We start from the raw sequence: 20,832 nt of genomic DNA, 5'->3' as shown, positions 1-20,832 counted from the left end.
CCAGTGGCCTATTTATATGTGATATCACTGACCATTTACCTGTTTTCACTTTATATGACTGTCATCTCAAGAAAACCAAAGACACTATGGCAAAAATCTCTGAACAAATAACTGAGCCCTAAACCAGTGGTTCTCAGATGGGGGTACGTGTACCCCTGGGGGTACTTGAAGGTATGCCAAGGGGTACGTGAGATTTTTTTTTAAATATTCTAAAAATAACAATTCAAAAATCCTTTATAAATATATTTATTGAATAATACTTCAAAATAGGAATGTAAGTTCATAAACTGAATATCAAATCAAGTAGACTATTCCATTCATTACAATGTAACAATGCAATATTCAGTGTTGACAGCTAGATTTTTTGTGGACATGTTCCATAAATATTGATGTTAAAGATAAATTTTTTTGTGAAGAAATGTTTAGAATGAAGTTCATGAATCCAGATGGATCTCTATTACAATCCCCAAAGAGGGCACGTTAAGTTGATTACTTCTATGTGTAGAAATCTTTATAATTGAATCACTTGTTTATTTTTCAACAAGTTTAGTTATTTTTATATCTTCTATTCTAAATAGTTCAAGAAAGACCACTACAAATGAGCAATATTTTGCACCGTTATACAATTTAATAAATCAGAAACTGATGACATAGTGCTGTATTTGACTTTATCTCTTTTTTTCAACCAAAAATGCTTTGTTCGGATTAGGGGGTACTTGAATTAAAAAAATGTTCACAGGGGGTACATCACTGAAAAAAGGTTGAGAACCACTTCCCTAAACAATAGCTTAGCAGTTCAGGATTGGACTTCAGTATACAGAGAACCAAATGTGGACAGTGCTTATTGTAATTTTTTAGACATCTTTACTTCCCTGCATAATAAACATTGCCCCGTGAAAGAATATTTTATAAAAGGAAAAAAACAAAAAATAGCCCTTGGATCACAAAAGGGATAATTAATGCCTGTAATAAGAAAAAAACATCTCTACAAACTTTATCAAAATAAAAACAAAATAAGTCAAACAACGATACAAGTACAAAAATAAATTAATTGATATAACAAGCAAACGGTTATATTATTTAAAAAAAACTATATGAAAACAAAACTTTAAAAGGAACTTGGGATGTTTTGAATACCGGTAGTCTAATCCAGGGGTCGGCAACCCAAAATGTTGAAAGCCATATTGGACCAAAAATACAAAAACAAATCTGTCTGGAGCCGCAAAAAATTAAAAGCCATATTACATACAGATAGTGTGTCATGGAATTAAGAGGACTTAAAGGAAACTAAATGACCTCAAATATAGCTACAAATGAGGCATAATGATGCAATATGTACATACAGCTAGCCTAAATAGCCTGTTAGCATCGATTAGCTTGCAGTCATGCAGTGACCAAATATGTCTGATTAGCACGCCACACAAGTCAATAACATCAACAAAACTCACCTTTCATGCACAACCTTAAAAGTTTGGTGGACAAAATGAGACAGAAAAATAAGTGGCATAATACACGTCCTAGAAAGTCGAAGAAAGTAATACATGTAAACAAACTACGGTAAGTTCAAGGACCGCCAAAATTAGTAGGACAAAACGGCGCTCGCCAAATACTCGAATCAGTGAAGCATGTTTAATATAAACAGTGTGCTTTGTAACAATTAGGGAGGTTTGTGTCATGTTTGTCCTCCTACAGAAACCATATTAAAACAAAATAGATTTTTTTCCCCTCATCTTTTTCCATTTTTCATAAATTTTTTGAAAAAGCTCCAGAGAGCCACTAGGGCGGCACTAAAGAGCCGCATGCGGCTCTAGAGCCGCGGGTTGCCAACCCCTGGTCTAATCAAACAAGGATATTCAAAGTTGACATATCCTGATTACTTTATTGATGAAAACGGTGAAGATTATAATATGAGTGTGACAGTTTGAGCCCCACACTGTCACTGTTTGACCTTGAACTTCCTTACAAAGTGCACATTTGTTAGGGAGCTCAACATGGACAAACTACAAACATTCAATCCTGTTAGTCGTTGAAAAGCATGCGCTAGTGATGGGTCCGGCAACACCGATGCATCGGCGCATGCGTCGAGCTCATAGAGCAAAACCCTGTGTCGGTGCGCGTACCGCTTTTAGAAAGTCACGTGACCGATCATGAGCTGTTTTGATCACGTGACCGATACGCGAACTGTGTCGCACTGGCGCCTCCTCTGTGCCCTGTGAGCGGGTCTTTTCTACAGCCGGAGAAATAATAACTAAGAAGAGAAATCGTCTAAAATGTAATACGTCGGAAAAACTTTTTTTTTTTTTTTTTATATAAAAATGTGTAAAAAAATAAAATTAAAAAAATTCCCAGTCCACAATCATCCACAACACGTTCTCTTAGATTTCCATGTTATGATACATGTTCACATTATTTATTGACTGTATCTAAAAAAGATAAAAATATATTTTTATTTAAATGAAGATATGAAATAATCCTAAATGAAATACAATGACTTGGTTTATATTATTGTATATACTAGAGCAGGGGTCACCAACGCGGTGCCCCCGCGGTCACCAGGTAGCCCGTAAGGACCAGATCAGTCGCCCGCTGGCCTGTTCTAAAAATAGCTCAAAGAGCAGCACTTACCAGTGAGCTGCCTCTATTTTTTAAATTTCATTTATTTACTAGCAAGCTGGTCTCGCTTTGCTCGACATTTTTAATTCTAAAAGAGACAAAACTCAAATAGAATTTGAAAATCCAAGAAAATATTTTAAAGACTTGGTCTTCACTTGGAATAAGCGGTAGAAAATGGATGGATGGGTCTTCACTTGTTTAAATAAATTCATTTATTTTTTTTACTTTGCTTCTTATTACTTTTAGAAATACAATTTTAGAGAAAAAATACAACCTTAAAAATGATTTTAGGATTTTTAAACAAATATACCTTTTTACCTTTTAAATTTCTTCCTCTTCTTTCCTGACAATTTAAATCAATGTTCAAGTATTTTTTTATTTTTTTTTATTGTAAAGTATAATAAATATTTTAGCTTCTGGTTTTTCCACGAAGAATATTTGTGAAATATTTCTTCAAACTTACTATGATTAAAATTCAAAAAACTTATTCTGGCAAATCTAGAAAATCTGTAGAATCAAATTTAAATTTTATTTCAAAGTATTTTGAATTTCTTTTAAAATTTTTGTTCTGGAAAATCTAGAAGAAATACTGATTTGTCTTTGTTAGAAATATAGCTTGGTCCAATTTGTTAAATATTCTAACAAAGTGCAGATTGGATTTTAACCGATTTAAAACATGTCATCAAAATTCTAAAATGTATCTTAATCAGGAAAAATTACTAATGATCCATCCATCCATCTTCTACCGCTAATGATGTTCCATGAATTCTTTTTTTAATTTTTTCAAAAAGATTCGAATTAGCTAGTTTTTCTCTTCTTTTTGTCGGTTGAATTTTGAATTTTAAATTTGTATTTTTTTCGTGTTTTCTCCTCTTTTAAACCGTTCAATTAAGTGTTTTTTTCATCATTTATTCTCTACAAAAAACGTTCCTTAAAAGGAAAAAAAAATGTACGACGGAATGACAGACAGAAATACCCATTTTTTTAATATATATACATTTATTTATTTAGCTATTCTTGTTTAAATCACACTTACGTGTAACTTACAAATGACAATATATTTATTTATTTAAGTGTGTATCAAACTGGTAGCCCTTCGCATTAATCAGTACCCAAGAAGTAGTTTTTGGTTTCAAAAAGGTTGGTGACCCCTGTACTAGGGCATCAAATCAGTGTCAGTTGAGTCGGTCCATAGGTTGCCTGTAGGGATTTTTAATGTCCAGCAGATGTCAGTATTTAGTAGTGATGGGTCCGGCAACACCGATGCATCGGCGCATGCGTCGAGCTCATAGAGGAAAACCCTGTGTCGGTGCGCGTACCGCTTTTAGAAAGTCACGTGACCGATCATGAGCTGTTTTGGTCACGTGACCGATACGCCAACTGTGTCGCACTGACGCCTCCTCTGTGCCCTGTGAGCGGCTCTTTTCTACAGCCGGAGAAATAATAACTAAGAAGAGAAATCGTCTAAAATGTAATACGTCGGAAAAACTTTTTTCTTTTTTTCTTTTTATAAAAATGTGTAAAAAAAAAATAAAATAAAAAATTAAATGCCCAGTCCACAATCATCCACAACACGTTCTCTTAGATTTCCATGTTATGATACATGTTCACATTATTTATTGACTGTATCTAAAAAAGATAAAAATATATTTTTATTTAAATGAAGATATGAAATAATCCTAAATGAAATAAAATGACTTGGTTTATATTATTGTATATACTAGGGCAGGGGTCACCAACGCGGTGCCCGCGGTCACCAGGTAGCCCGTAAGGACCAGATCAGTCGCCCGCCGGCCTGTTCTAAAAATAGCTCAAAGAGCAGCACTTACCAGTGAGCTGTCTCTATTTTTTAAATTTTATTTATTTACTAGCAAGTTGGTCTCGACATTTTTAATTCTAAAAGAGACAAAACTCAAATAGAATTTGAAAATCCAAGAAAATATTTTAAAGACTTGGTCTTCACTTGGAATAAGCGGTAGAAAATGGATGGATGGATGGGTCTTCACTTGTTTAAATAAATTCATTTATTTTTTACTTTGCTTCTTATTACTTTTAGAAATACAATTTTAGAGAAAAAACACAACCTTAAAAATGATTTTAGGATTTTTAAACAAATATACCTTTTTACCTTTTAAATTTCTTCCTCTTCTTTCCTGACAATTTAAATCAATGTTCAAGTTATTTTTTTTATTTTTTATTGTAAAGAATAATAAATATTTTAGCTTCTGTTTTTTCGACGAAGAATATTTGTGAAATATTTCTTCAAACTTACTATGATTAAAATTCAAAAAAATATTCTGGCAAATCTAGAAAATCTGTAGAATCAAATTTAAAGCTTATTTCAAAGTATTTTGAATTTCTTTTAAAATTTTTGTTCTGGAAAATCTAGAAGAAATACTGATTTGTCTTTGTTAGAAATATAGCTTGGTCCAATTTGTTAAATATTCTAACAAAGTGCAGATTGGATTTTAACCAATTCAAAACATGTCATCAAAATTCTAAAATGTATCTTAAACAGGAAAAATTACTAATGATGTTCCATAAATTATTTTTTTAATTTTTTCAAAAAGATTCAAATTAGCTAGTTTTTCTCTTCTTTTTGTCGGTTGAATTTTGAATTTTAAAGAGTCGAAATTGAAGATAAACTATGTTTCAAAATTTTATTTGAATTTTTTTCGTGTTTTCTCCTCTTTTAAACCGTTCAATTAAGTGTTTTTTTCATCATTTATTCCCTACAAAAAACCATCAGTAAAAGGAAAAAAAATGTACGACGGAATGACAGACAGAAATACCCATTTTTTTATATATGTATAAATTTATTTATTTAGCTATTCTTGTTTAAATCACACTTACGTGTAACTTACAAATGACAATATATTTATTTATGTGTGTATCAAACTGGTAGCCCTTCGCATTAATCAGTACCCAAGAAGTAGTTTTTGGTTTCAAAAAGGTTGGTGACCCCTGTACTAGGGCATCAAATCAGTGTCAGTTGAGTCGGTCCATAGGTTGCCTGTAGGGATTTTTAATGTCCAGCAGATGTCAGTATTTAGTGACACAGTATCGACACAGTATCGACACAGTTTTGCAATGTGTCGAAACGCTTCATGACGCCTCATCAACCCATCACTAGTATTTAGTGACACAGTATCGACACAGTATCAATACAGTTTTGCAATGTGTCGAAACGCTTCATGACGCCTCATCAACCCATCACTAGCATGCGCTCAACAAACAAATTGTTACCTGTCACTCACCATGGCTCTGAATAGTTGACTAAAAGAGTCAGGGTGGGGGTTGAGGGCTTTATATAGGTGAACACACCTGCATTCACTAATTAGGCCAAATTTGGATCGAACCATGATCCTCAAAAGCTGGGTGTTACAGAAGGACACTGAACATTTGAAAGTTGTGTTTAAGCCTGAATATACTATGTACAAACATGACTGCTCTACACATGCAGAAGTACTATGTCAATACTTTTTAGACATGTGATGGTTATTTATGGTGTCATTTACTAAATAACTGTTTTCTTAATCCCCCCCTGTAAAATTGGTCCCAGCTAGTGGGCGGGGCTATGGGCTATTTAAATTGGAAAATGCCATTTTTCTGACAGTCTGCTGTCTGTCACTGCCGGAGGAGGTTCTCGGTCCTGAGCAGGAGTTTCGGTCTCCATGCATCAAACATCTACCGAGGTGATTATTTTGATGATGAGATTATGTTGTGTTGTAACCGGTTAAATGAGTTGTTGATTGCTAAGTGATTTTGCTAAATCTGTTTTGATTATCTAATTCTTTACTTTGACATATTTGATTATTGACCTTTGATTGTGAATATATGTATTTTCATATAATGGAGGATTTACATGTTGATTATTTGTAATATGCTTATTTTGATTAGTTATAATATAATCTATTTATTTATTTATTTATATATATATTTATTTATATATGCACCTTATTGCTTTTTTATCCTGCACTACCATGAGCTTATGTAACAAAATTTCGTTCTTATCTGTGCTGTAAAGTTCAAATTTGAATGACTATAAAAAGGAAGTCTAAGTCTAATATAGGCCTATTTATTGCATGCAACTTTGAAATGTATTTAGAATATAAATGTACTATATATATATATATATATATATATAATATATTGCCTCTATTTATTACCATTACAGATTGTGGGAGCTTTGTTTTTCCTGTCGTTGTTCACCTCTTGACACTTTTGGGATTTCAATAAATGTTTGTGAACTGTTACCAACTGCGTGCCTTGCCATCCTTGATTTGAAAGTCTGGTTTGCAAAGGTTACATTACCTTCACCTGAGGCGGGGTGTGACAATGAGTAATGTAGTGAATAAGTTCAATAGTTTTTGGTTTTTTTGTTAATGTTGGTCCTAAATTGGCTGTTGATATCCCAGACAATGGAGTTACAAAATCAACTATTGAACAGAATTCTTCGTCGTTCTTCCTCTCAGCTACAAATGAGCAGGAAGTGACAAACATTGTGCGGAAGTGTAAAAGTAAGTGCTCCACTGACTGCCATATCAACATATTGGTTCCAAAAGTTATACTGAATATTGAAAACCCTTAACTTATATATGTAACCTATCATTCCAGACTGGCTGCTTTCCAAGTCAAATGAAAATCTCTAAGGTAACTCCGCTCTTCAAAAGTGACAGCAAACACGCTTTCACCAATTACAGACCAATCTCTCTTTTGCATCAGTTCTCAAAAATCTTAGATAAACTATCACTCTCGACTTGAATGTTTTCTTGAAGCATCATATAATCAATGACGGTCAGTATGGCTTTAGGTCCAAACAAACAACCTCAATGGCGATAACTGAAGCTATTGAAGAAATTACTAATGCACTGGAGCATAAAAGATATGCAGTTGGTATTTGTATTGATCTAAAGTAGGCCTGGGCAATTTTGAATCGGAGGCCACATTTAGAGGAAAAAAATGTCTGGGGGCCAGTATATCTATTTTTAGGAACACTAATACAAAACCTCACAATAACGTCTGATTGAATGCAAAAAAACATTATCACAGACCGCCTTAAAAAACGTAATGGCATTTTAAATCTTTCTATGAATGATAAAACACTGAATATTGACAAAATATGACTGTCACACCCCCTTTCGAACAAATTTTACAATCAACTGAAACGCAACAAATGCAACAAACCGTGAAATAAGAACGCAAAGGGTATCAAATAAACCCACCTACAATCTGATATAGCTGATATATCACTAAGCTTTAGAACTTGTGAAAATCTCCTTCCGCCCACACTGCTTGGTGCCTCGTCTAAGCTGCTGTGACGTAGATTACCATAGTAACTAATTAGATGACTATAGTAACTAAGATTACCATAGTAACTAATTAGATGACCATAGTAACTGGTATATCAGCCATAGGCGCAGATTCCAACCATTGAAATACTTTGTATAGTTCAAGACTTGCGGTCATTAGAAAACATCACTGCACATCATAATGGCAGCTATACTTTCCATCTTAAAGATCTTAAATTATTTGGGAATGTCCGGCGGGCCAGATTGAAAAGCTTAACGGGCCGCATGTGGCCCCCGGGCCTTAATTTGCCCAGGTCTGATTTCCATTAATTTCTACAACTCTTATATGTTTGTGATAGAGTGATTGGAGCACATACTTGTTGGTCACAAAAAACATTTATGAAGTTTGGTTCTTTTATGAATTGATTATGGGTCTACTGAAAATGTGAGCAAATCTGCTGGGTCAAAAGTATACATACAGCAATGTTAATATTTGCTTACATGTCCCTTGGCAAGTTTCACTGCAATAAGGCGCTTTTGGTAGCCATCCACAAGCTTCTGGTTGAATTTTTGACCACTCTTGGTTCAGCTAAATTTGTTGGTTTTCTGACATGGACTTGTTTCTTCAGCATTGTCCACACATTTAAGTCAGGACTTTGGGAAGACCATTCTAAAACCTTAATTCTAGCCTGATTTAGCCATTCCTTTACCACTTTTGACATGTGTTTGGGGTCATTGTCCTGTTGGAACACCCAACTGCGCCCAAGACCCAAACTCCAGGCTGATGATTTTAGGTTGTCCTGATTTATTTGGAGGTAATCCTTCTTTTTATTTGTCCCATTTACTCTCTGTAAAGCACCAGTTCCATTGGCAGCAAAACAAGTCCAGAGCATATTACTACCACCACCATGCTTGACGGTAGGATTGGTGTTCCTGGGATTAAAGGCCTTGCCTTTTCTCCTCCAAACAAATTGCTGGGTATTGTGGCCAAACACCTAAATTTAGTTTCATCTGAAATCACATGGACAAAGATAAGACCTTCTGGAGGAAAGACGTGTGGACAATGCTGAAGAAACAAGTCCATGTCAGAAAACCAACAAATTTAGCTGGACTGCACCAATTTTCTCAAGAGTGGTCAAAAATTCAACCAGAAGCTTGTGGATGGCTACCAAAAGCGCCTTATTGCAGTGAAACTTGCCAAGGGACATGTAACCAAATATTAACATTGCTGTATGTATACTTTTGACCCAGCAGATTTGCTCACATTTTCAGTAGACCCATAATAAATTCATAAAATAATCAAACTTCATGAATGTTTGTGTGACAAAAAAGCATGTGCTTCAATCACTCTATCACAAAAAAAAAAGTTGTAGAAATGATTGGAAACTCAAGACAGCCATGACATTATGTTCTTTATCTAGTCACGTGAGGAAGTGACTAGTCACGTGAGGAAGTGAGCTAACGATATCGGTAAATTGTAGGTTATTTTATTTAGTCATTGCGAATACTTGTAGGCGAAAGTGTATGCTTAAATAACAGACGTTTTAAAGCTGAGCAGGCGCTTATTTTTTTATTTTTTTTAACGCGAACTAACGAGGAAGGGAAAATGTCCGGAGAAGCTGTCGTCGTCACACTGGAAACGGGCATCGGGGCCCCCACGTCGTTCCCCGTTGTTCTGAAGAAAATAATGGCAATGCCTCCGCCGAATATACTGGACGGTGATGAAGACACTGACAAGGAGAGCTGGGTCTGGATGACAGTGCCGACCTGGGCGGAGGAGTCAGCGAGATGGGGCCGTCAGCCGCCCTCACCCCCGCTATCTGGGACAAGACCATCCCCTATGGCGACGAGGACTTCCACCTGGAGTACATGGACCTCGAGGAGTTCCTCATGGAGAACGGCATCTCCGCCTCACAGGGAGAAGACTCCCTCCAGGGGAGCATTTCGATAGAAAAGAAGAAGGCCGTCAAGACCGAGGAGGTTACACCGGCCGACGTGGGCATGCTGCCCATTGAGGAGCTGGGCAAGTGTGATGAGGAGGTGGTGATCATCACTAACTGCGAGACAGACATCACGTGTGATGTTACGTCAGAAGTAAAAACAGAAGCAGAGTGCACGTCACCAGAGCCTGTCAATCCTGACGAAATCGAAGTCGAAATCAACTACGAGCCAGACCCCACAGACCTGGTCTTGTCTAGTGTACCGGGGGGCGAACTCTTCAACCCCCGCAAACACAAGTTCAGCGAAGAAGAGCTCAAGCCTCAGCCCATGATTAAGAAAGCTAAAAAGGTGTACGTTCCTGACGAACAGAAGGACGAAAAGTACTGGCACAGACGAAACAAGAACAACGTGGCAGCCAAGCGCTCACGCGACGCCCGCAGACTAAAAGAGAACCAGATCACGGTGCGAGCGGCGTTCCTGGAGCGGGAGAACTCAGTTTTGAGGACTGAGGTGGCGGACCTGCGCAAGGAGTGCAGCTCTTACAAGGACATCGTGGGTCACTACGAAGCCAAATTTGGAAAACTGTAAGGGACACAATATGTGTATGAAATATTGTCAGATGTACTGACCTAACACAATACACTTTGTGGGCTGACGAACAGGGAGGGAGGGAGGAGTCATTTCCTGCTTGTTGCTGGTGAAATGTCCTTCAACACAAATATGTCACTCATCCTTCTATTCTCTTTCAAGTGCGGTGCCAGTAGACCACATTTGATTTATTTTTCTAACACGTGAATAAACAAATGACACACACAGAACATTTTAATAGACCGGGTGTAGAAGAGAAGGCGCCACAGCAGCAGCGTGTGCGCAATGCAAGGCAATACAAGCTATTACAATGTACCTGTACTTTTTTAATCATCCATGTAAGTGAACAAGATGATAGTCAAGTACATAAAATAGAATTTAAAGTACAACGAATTTAGTTTTCAGTACATTGCCCCGATGTGTATTTTCATTTAGGTGACAATTATGGTTTTTTTGTTATACAGTATATCTTTAAGGGAGCGATAACATTTCAAAGATAGTATAAGTTGGTTCATCTTCACGTCTTTTTAAAGAAGTGTCTTTTTTTCATTGATAGTAAATGACTGGGACATGTCTTCAGGGGATTAGTGATATTCTGTGATTCCTGTTTCAGTTTGTGTCTGCCCCTCTTGTCTCTGCACAGCGGACTAGCTTGGGGCGGCATAGCTCGGTTGGTAGAGCGGCCGTGCCAGCAACTTGAGGGTTGCAGGTTCGATCCCCACTTCCGCCATCCTAGTCACTGCCGTTGTGTCCTTGGGCAAGACACTTTACCCACCTGCTCCCAGTGCCACCCACACTGGTTTAAATGTAACTTAGATATTGGGTTTCACTATGTAAAGCGCTTTGAGTCACTTGAGAAAAAGCGCTATATAAATGTAATTCACTTCACTTCACTTTACAAGTGTATGTAAACTTTTGACCACGTATTCAAAATTTAACCTACAACTGCCACATTAAAATGTCCAGATGCATAGTACTGCATTAAAGGAAAGTATATATCACATAAGAGAATAAAAAAGAATAACTCAAAATAATGTAGTGCTTTTTATTAAAAAACAAAAACAAATATAAAACAAAACGTAAAAACCAACAGCATTTTTCCCATGACTTAAGAATCATAATTACAAACTTTTAATAACGAGTGGGAGGTTTTTTTTTTGGACAAACTGTACACATCACAAAATGCCAATATGCCATTTACAATGCTTGCATCTTATTTTGTGATTGTCTAAAAAGAACGAAACAAATCACATAAAAAACACAAATACAAGTACAAGCATTATACAATGACCACTATCACAAAACAGAACCATTTCCTATTTGAAAGATAAAAATAAAAACAACAGGAACGTGTTCATGGTTTCCACCGTTTCACCTTTGTTTCTGTCACTGCTCAAAAATATAACATTTTCATGTTGGCTTGTTTTTTTAGTGTTCAACACTTTGCAGCAAAAAGGAGTGCATTTTCTCCTTTTATAAAAGCAGTATTAACAATAATCTGTGGCAAAGGTGTTGCTGTATCACTGCCGTGTCCCAATGCCGTCCTTTTGACATTCTTCACGTTCATGAATTTCATTTAGAGGCAACAAACTTGTGTTTCTATGCTCGAGAACAGATTATGGTGAAATTTTCAAGACATTAAAAAAAAATCCTCCCAGTTTAAGTGTCTTCATTATAGCAATACAAATAAATCATATTAGCATTATTATAATAACTGCAATACATTTAGGGCATAGTCCTGTACAGTACAATAATAAACAAAACAAAAATGCAAGATATTGCTTTTGGAGAAACCCCTCAGTGTGTGTCTATATACATAACTTGGCACTGTACAGCTAAACCTTTGAATGGATTATTGGTCAGTTTACAATATTAGGACACTGCAGTTTGTCCCTTTTAAGCAGAGGCATTTGAAGGGGGGAGGTCTTGCCAGATATCACTTGTTTTTTTTAAACATTCTCCATGGCAACAAATACATAAGAGACAAACAATCCATTCCCCTCCCAATATATAGGATACACTTGTCTCACAAAATATAAGAAAATATTACCATCACAACACATTTCTTAAGCATTGTTTCCTATAGTTTTTTTTAAATTGTTAATTGCCATTAAGCCCTTGTTTTTTTTTGTTATTTTTTTTCTTTAGAAAACAGGAAAAGGAAATCTTCATGAAATCTGGTCGACGACAGAAACAGTAAGTGTAAAAACAGGAAGTTGGACAGCACGGCTGAGTAAGGCATTACAGTTCAAGCCGGTGTCCGTCCCACCTGATTTAGTTAAGCTGGTGAATCACATCAGTTGAAAAGCTGACCTTGTCTATGGGGTGGAGGAAAAAAAAATGGAAAATCAAATTCTTAAGACGCTTTGACAAAAACACACATCCGGTCTTACCTTGAAGACGCGGGTAGGCTGACTACAGTATAGAAGGGAAAGGACAATACGTCATCCAGTACTTTAGTGTGTTTTTGTTGCAGATACATTAGCACGATAGCTTCAGTATCCATGGTAGCAAAAGTGCAGTTCACCCACCCTCTTTCTCAAGAGCAGCATCTGAGCAGACTGCTCAACTTGCATCTTCTTCTCTGTAAGTACCAGCAAAGCTCATCCCTCATTGGACGCATTCTAAATTGCAGCAAAGTGCCTCCAGGGGGAGCAATTCTTCAGCATCCCCATCTGCACTGACTCACTAAAGCCTCAGTCTCTTACTCAGTGGTCCCCACTCGTACCACGTGGCATTTCTCTTATTGCATCTATCAGTGTGTGGGCTATTCCTCCTATATCCATCTTTATGATAACCTAAGTAAGCAAGCCTTTAAAATAGTCGATTTAATCCAAACCCCTCCCCCCTACCAGCTAAGAAAGTAAAGTCTTGGAAGAGGTAAAATAGAAGGAGGTCCGAAAGATGCATTATGGTCTGGAAGGCCCGGACAGCCAACTAGGCTCATTTCCTTTCTTGCTTACAAGGCAGTCAGTTTGCCAGCAAAGTAGAAATGTTACTTTCTGCCAACAAAATCACCAAATCCTAGTGTCCGTCGCCGTAGGCGCCGCCCTGCACCCTTCTCCAGGAGATAAGTGACATCTACGGCTGTTGGAAGAACACAAAAAAAGTGGGCGCTTAAGAGTTTTGAAAGAAATAGCTGACAGGTAAGGGCAAAGAAACGTCTAAAGGGCTCTTCTTTCCTAATGTGCTAAAAAGGTTTCATGGCATTCTTCTAAGGACTATACCAGAGTATATGTCCAACAATATTCTGCAGAGAGATGAGGTCTGGTGTTCAAAAGTCATTTTGATCAGGGTGGTTAGTCTTTAAGAAATACATTTTGCTCTAGTTTTCTCCAAATTACTGTATTTTCCAGAGTATAAACCATTACATTTTTCCCAAGCTTTGAACCCCGCAGCTTATACAAAGGTGCGGCTAAGCTATGGATTTGTCATAGCTAACGGCTAAATTATGGAATGGATTAAGCAAAAAAATCAATGTACTGAAATGATCCACTTTAGAACCTACTGGTTAGAGTGTCTGCCCTGAGATCAGTAGGTTGTGAGTTCAAACCCCGGCCGAGTCATACCAAAGACTATAAAAATGGGACCCATTAGCTCCCTGCTTGGCACTCAGCATCAAGGGTTGGAATTGGGGGTTAAATCACCAAAAATGATTGCCGGGCGCTGCCACCGCTGCTGCCTACTGCTCCCCTCACCTCCCAGGGGGTGAACAAGGGGATCGGTCAAATGCAGAGGACACATTTCACCTAGTGTGTGTGTGACAATCATTGGTACTTTAACTTAACTTTAGGAAACGGTGTGTTTACAAAGTACAAGGAAGAAGTATTATGTTAAACATCTTGAACCTTACTAAAAAAAGAGATTCATTTTTCATCTCATAAAGGATGAAATTTGACATCAATTACTTTTCTGTTTTGTTTGATCATCCATTTTACTGCCCTGTTACAGAGGCACCGTTTGGAAACAATTAAGGTATGTAAATAAACATTTAAAAAATCTTTCTATGTAAATGCCTCATTTCACAACATACTAGTATATATCTGCGGCATATAGTCTGGTGCGGCTAATATACGGAAAACAAATTTTCTTCTAAAATTTAGTGGGCTTGTAGTCCAAAAAATACAGTATAACATTAGCTGATCTTAGATGCTTTGTCTGCAAAGCTGTCTTCAATAATTCCTGCAGACACATTACACTGATGACAAATAGTTAATGAGTAGTTGCAGAAGCTTCGCTAGGTTACCGGTACTTCCTTTCAGCAACTGTCATACAAAGAGCTTTTAAACATATTCTATGGCGTAACTGGCTACATTTATAGGGTGTGTTTCTATAGATGTAGTTTTTTTTTCATAGATTAAAATATCTTTGATTTTATAGATCCAATTCTAACCACAACCTCAATTAGATGTGTTAAGATGCTAATACACTATTGATTAATTTTTAAATGTGGGATTAAACCATTAGTAACTAATGTGGTTTATCAGAGTAGCAATGGGATATTATAGTGCAAGTGTGGCAAGCATATTGGCAGAAAAGAATCAAATAAATAGTGTTTTTAAAAACTGTAAAAAAAAAAAAATCTAGATTTAGTTTTTGGAAGTTTGCAGCAGAATGAGAAGGAAACAACAGGTTGTATCATTCCAGGGAGACCATTGCAGTTTGTACAAAGCAAGAACAAGTGGCAGGTTGAAAAATAGAATTAATGAGACATGATTAGATATTATAGATTAGACAAACATTACTAAGAAGCACAATAATGAATATAAAAAAGAATAATGACTAATGTCCCGCCTTCCTTCTGTTAGAATTACCGGTAGTTTTTGGGATTGAGAGTCATCAGTCCCTGTATCTTCTGTGTAAGAAAAATGCAAGAGCTACCTTTTTACTCCTAAAGCCATCTAGTGGGAAGTCTTTATCATTCGGAAAGTGTATTAACAACTAAAAAACGCTCAATCATCTGCTGACCTACCACCCTGCTTTGTGTATGCTCCCTCACCATTCTTGCTGGGTGTTCTGTGCAGCAGGTCCAACAGAATCTTGTTGAGACGTTCCTTTTGGGCCTCCCTCCTGCCCAGTGCAGGGTGGTGAAGTGGCGAGCAGGCTGAGGAGGCTGGCTGCTCAAGCATCTCCTCTATCCTCTCTGCGGAGCTCTCCTCCAGCTCCTTTCGCTCCTCAGCCTCAGTCCCTTCCCCTTCCTCCTCGTCTCCGTCCCCTTCAGCTCTCTGAGGTTTGCCCGGTAAATGTTCAGTATCATCCGGAGCCCCATCCATGTCCTCTTCGAGTCTCCTGTCCTCCGCCTGAGGCAGGAAGTCCTCCCCCCTCTCGCACGAAGAGCCGTCGTCCTCACAGCCTTCAGATCCTTTGGATCTCTCACTTTTCCATGCCGACCGGCCTCCATTTCTCTTGTAGTTGTTGGGCACATAGTGAGGCTGCAGAAAGACAATTAGGACAAAGGTCATTTATCAACATTTCAAACTTCAGTACATGCCTAACAATTTGACTTAAATTCCTTTTTTTGTCCTTTTTTTTGTCTTGTCTAGCTTACTCAGGCAAATCATATTGTTGATGTCGATGCCCATATTTGCTGTACAGATTGACTTTACAAAAGAGAAGTGTGGGATATTTCTCTTGGTGCCTTATTTGTATTTTACTTTATTAAATGGATTTATATTAATGTTTGCCGCAGCTGGACCGGAGCAGGAGGGTATAGAAAGAGAAAAAAAGGAAAACAGACGGGGAAATTGCAGGGACAAGAGGGGGATAAGACAGAGACAACAACAACAGCATCAGCAAATAGGATATGTACAAATATGATACGAAAAGTGATAAAGAAGCAGTTATTGAGGTAAATATTAACAACACACAAATGACAATGAACGTTATTGCACTACAAATGGAGCAATAAAAATACCAAAATAAATAGCACTATTGATAATGAATAATAGCAACAATTATCTGTATTATCAACAATACAATTGTTTCAAATGCAATATTACATATATGTCATGAAGTCAATGCATCCCGCCCACATGTCAGCACCCAAGCCAGCCAGCAAGCCAATGCCAGCCAGTCCCCACAATTCCATCAGTAAACGGCCACCAATCACCGGCTCCACGAGCACTCCAGGCCAACACAGCACCGCCAACTTTCAAACACATGCAATATATCCGTTTTTCGTACCACATTGACTGGTAAACAAAACAAATTGTTAGCAGATTTCTTCTGTAAAAGTCTAAGCCACGGGTGTCCTCATTTTTTCCACAAAGAGCCCCAAACAGATCATTATTATTCTTAAAGATGCTAAAATTAACCCGCCTAAGGTCAATATATGCTAAAGTACCGTATTTTTCGGAGTATAAGTCACACCGGCCGAAAATGCATAATAACGAAGGAAAAAAACATATATAAGTCGCACTGGAGTATAAGTTGCATTTTTGGGGGAAATGTATTTGATAAAACCCAACAACAAGAATAGACATTTGAAAGGCAATTTAAAATAAATAAAGAATAGTGAACAACAGGCTGAATAAGTGTACGTTATCCATCCATCCATTTTCTACCGCTTATTCCCTTTGGGGTCGCGGGGGGCGCTGGAGCCTATCTCAGCTACAATCGGGCGGAAGGCGGGGTACACCCTGGACAAGTCGCCACCTATATGAGGCATAAATAACCAACTGAGAACGTGCCTGGTATGTTAACGTAACATATTATGGTAAGAGTCATTCAAATAACTATAACATATAGAACATGCTATACGTTTACCAAACAATCTGTCACTCCTAATCGCTAAATCCCATGAAATCTTATACCTCTAGTCTCTTACGTGAATGAGCTAAATAATATTATTTGATATTTTACGGTAATGTGTTAATAATTTCACACATAAATCGCTCCTGAGTATAAGTCGCACCCCCGGCCAAACTATGCAAAAAACTGCGACTTATAGTCCGAAAAATACGGGATGTGCTAATCAGAACAAAACATTGACATAAGCTTTGTGTTACATGTGTCAAATTAGTATGATATGTAATAAGATATATCACAAAAAAACGGATTCATTCTTTTTTTTAAATGTGCCGAGGGCTAATTAAAAATTAGCTGCGGGCCACACTTTGCCGTAAATAGTTCAAGTACATTCATGTGCACACCGAAAAAGATAAAACAAGATTTTACAAAAATGGTATGAATTGGCATATGAAGAAATACTTGGGGCCTGATTTATTAAGACCCAAATACCACACGCTAAACATGTGCATTCTATAAAATAGCGTGTACTATTACTGTAGTGGGCAAGTTGCATGCGATTTGCTAAGACTGCGTGTGCAATTGTAAAGTGGCGCAGACCTCCTTATTTAAATGAGGATTTGCGGGTACTATACGGGTAATCACCACGGACACTCTCACATAAAGCACATTCATGATACAGTATTATGCTCTTACCACAGAAGACATGCACTACCGGTACTTTTTATGGACATTTTAGAAGCAGTCCTACATTTTACCACCAAAGGTGCGCTCATTGGAGAGAGGCTGCACTTACTCTGCTCAAGACGCACAAGAATGCACACTAAAATCCGTTTTTTTCATATAAGAAATATTTTAATAATATCAATTCTCTATGTGAAAAAAAAGACCGTCATAAAAAAAAAAGACTATATTGCACCAATTGATTTTGTTTTAATCAGCCCCGTAAATCCTGTAGCAGCTATAAAGTTATAAAATGTTGTTGCTGAATAGATAATATATTTATATAGGAGGTACTAAATAAAATATTAAAATTGTTCGCAAAACGATGAGTGTTGATAAATAACATTTGCATCTTCTCTTCCCAGTATTGTGGCCGTTTAATGATCAGCATATATTTTGCACGTTAATGAGGACAGAGACGCAAAATGGATTGCACGCCTTATTCTGCTCACTTAACAGGCACAATCCACTTTGCACACGTTTTTTTTTTGCGTGTGCAATTAGGATTGCACGTGTTTTAGTACACGTAAATCAGGCCCTTATCTGCATGCTCTTGTCTGTAGGGCAAACTCTTTGTTAGAAAACAATAAAAGCAAACAGATCGCTCCTGGCAAAAGTCTTGAGAGTGTATCATTTTGTCTTACAGAAAAGTCTCTCTTGGGTGTCAGCCGTTTGGGGAAATGGTTGAAGGCGTATGGCTTGGTGCACACTGGGTAGCGGTTACGATGGATCTTGTAGAAAAGGTGAGCTGACTTGTCCAAGCGATAATCGCAGATATAAACGTCCGGCTCTTTCACACCCTTTGGTCGACCTTAAGGTGGAAATTTAACTGAATTAGTGAAGACAGGAAAGCAATAGAAACAAGTGAAAAACAAAAAAGTTTTCTCACCTTTGCAGTACGTGTAGAGATCGAGAACGCAGCAGGGGACCACTACTGCATCGAGAGGGATGATCTCGTAGAGTGGCATGCGAAATAACTCGTTCTGGTAGAACCGCCGGGATGGGGAATGGTGTGTCTCATGAGGGCGGAAGTAGTGGTGGCCAAAGGCAAACCGCTCACCCCTTGTTTTGGTAGACACAAAGAAAAGTCAAAGTTTATTAACATTGTACATTTTAAAGTGCACATGATGAACAAATAGGTTCCAAATAGAATGGTATTTTTTAAAATCCTAAATGGCAGTTAGAACAATTAATCTAGTTGAGTTGATGACATTACTTTTCATTCTTCCAGAGTTTCTCGATGCGGAAAATGTCAAGTTTGTCTCGGTTGATGTGAGGCAGGAGGCGGTACGACTGTCTGACAGGCTGACCCTCAGGAGTACGCCTGCTGTCTCTCATCAGGTACACACAATCTCCTGCAAACACAGAAAGGTTACTTTCTCAAACAACTTTGAAAAACGTATCACTTTTTGTTACATGCAAACGTGGCTGATGCAATCAATACCTTGGTGTAAAAGCAGGTCATCTCTTAGAAGGCAGATGTAATAGATAGAGCCAGCCTGGGCATAGCTGGGTTGGGGCAGCATGGGGACTTCCTGCCACATAAAAAACAAAGAGAAATAATCATTTGAATGTCTGGCTTTTAAGAAACCTGACTTGGACCCAGCATTATATTCTGGCATCCTCTCACAGACATACCCTGTCCACTGGCCTCGGATCACATTGCTCACACAGGTAGTGTTCCACCTCTGCCTCCAAACGCATGCAGTCAAAGTGCTGCCACACCTAGAACAGAAAGTGTTTTCCATTATGCTTATGAAAAACATAATACTGATATTAATGATATAATGTGATATCTGTTCTACATCGTAGTGTGCTGGGGGGCAGTACATCTAAGAAGGACAGCTCCAGACTGGAGAAACTGATTAAGCGGGCCAGCTCTTCGATCGGGAAAAAAAACGGACTCACTGGTGACGGTGGCAGAGAAAAGGACTGGAAAAACTACTGAGCATCATGGATGATGCCAGTCACCCTCTGCATACCGTTATCAGTAGCCAGAGGAGCCTGTTCAGTGCTAGACTTCTTCATCCCAAGTGCAGGACTAATAGACTAAAAAACTATTTTGTCCCACACGCCATCAGACTGTACAACTGCTCTCTGGGGTGAGGGGAGGTACTAGGATGACAGGGATGCAAAACAATAACAATACTGAAATAAACTGCAACAAAAAACAGTGCAATTAACAGTGAAATACATTTTCATAACATACTGCCTAGTTTCTCTTATGTTCTTATTTTTACTGTTATATTTGTATTCTTATTTTTGCTTTTTATTTTTATTCTTATTGTTATATTTTGTATTTTATTTCCATTTGTACCCCGTTATTTACTCTTTAAATTCAATCTCAATTCTGTACACTGCTGCTGGAATTTAAATTTTCCTGAGGGAACCCTCCTAAAGGAATCAATAAAGTACTATCCGTCTATCTATCTATCCATTACGTATTATGTACAATTGTACTTTGCTTTTTCCCTACACCATAAACAGTTTTAGACGGTATTCTCAAAAGTACAATTTTGAAATAAGAAAGAAATTGCAAGTGAAAGTGAACCCTGACATGAAGGCCCCTGTCCTCTCCAATGTGGACGTCACAGTCCAAAAAAAGAAAGCTTACAGTCTTTGACATCCTCACGTGTGAACTTGATGTTTTTGTCCACTACGTTAATGTGCTCGGTAAAAGCTTGCACTTTTTGGCTTTTTATTTTAACCCATGTGTCATCCACATGTCTGTACCAATTAGTTGGTGCTGTTCTCTTAAAATATGTTAAAGCTCTCTTTTCATGTCCTACATGTAAAGGTCTGCCACAATTAGGGATATATGTGATTTCATGGCACAACCGTGTTTTTGTCAATAAATGTTACCATAAATTGCAAGTCCGTAGTATTCAGGCAAAGTTCCAGCAAAAGGTATATATGTTCTGGGATTAGA

At 37.6% G+C, this 20,832-nt stretch overlaps 1 protein-coding gene and 1 pseudogene across 2 annotated transcripts in view; one reads left to right on the top strand and one right to left on the bottom strand.

Moving 5' to 3' along the window:
* The first annotated feature begins 9,377 nt into the window (after positions 1-9,377).
* LOC133620995 (thyrotroph embryonic factor-like) lies at positions 9,378-10,921 on the top strand (annotated as a pseudogene).
* Positions 10,922-11,464: 543 nt separating this feature from the next.
* Positions 11,465-20,832, bottom strand: part of ash1l (ash1 (absent, small, or homeotic)-like (Drosophila)) — an 85,061-nt gene continuing 75,693 nt past the window's right edge. For both annotated transcript variants that reach the window (XM_061982748.1, XM_061982747.2), the window contains exons 21-27: positions 19,542-19,628; positions 19,348-19,438; positions 19,120-19,258; positions 18,793-18,965; positions 18,548-18,714; positions 15,433-15,865; positions 11,465-13,520 (exon numbers count right to left, since the gene is read on the bottom strand). In XM_061982748.1, coding sequence (XP_061838732.1) covers positions 13,429-13,520; positions 15,433-15,865; positions 18,548-18,714; positions 18,793-18,965; positions 19,120-19,258; positions 19,348-19,438; positions 19,542-19,628 — 1,182 coding nt within the window. In that variant the 3' untranslated portion in view covers positions 11,465-13,428. The remainder of the gene's footprint in view (positions 13,521-15,432; positions 15,866-18,547; positions 18,715-18,792; positions 18,966-19,119; positions 19,259-19,347; positions 19,439-19,541; positions 19,629-20,832) is intronic.

The sequence above is a fragment of the Nerophis lumbriciformis genome, linkage group LG21 (assembly GCF_033978685.3).
Source record: "Nerophis lumbriciformis linkage group LG21, RoL_Nlum_v2.1, whole genome shotgun sequence".
Taxonomy (NCBI): Eukaryota; Metazoa; Chordata; class Actinopteri; order Syngnathiformes; family Syngnathidae; genus Nerophis; species Nerophis lumbriciformis.
Note: the sequence above shows the minus strand (reverse complement) of the source record. Positions and strands in the feature narration are given on the sequence as shown.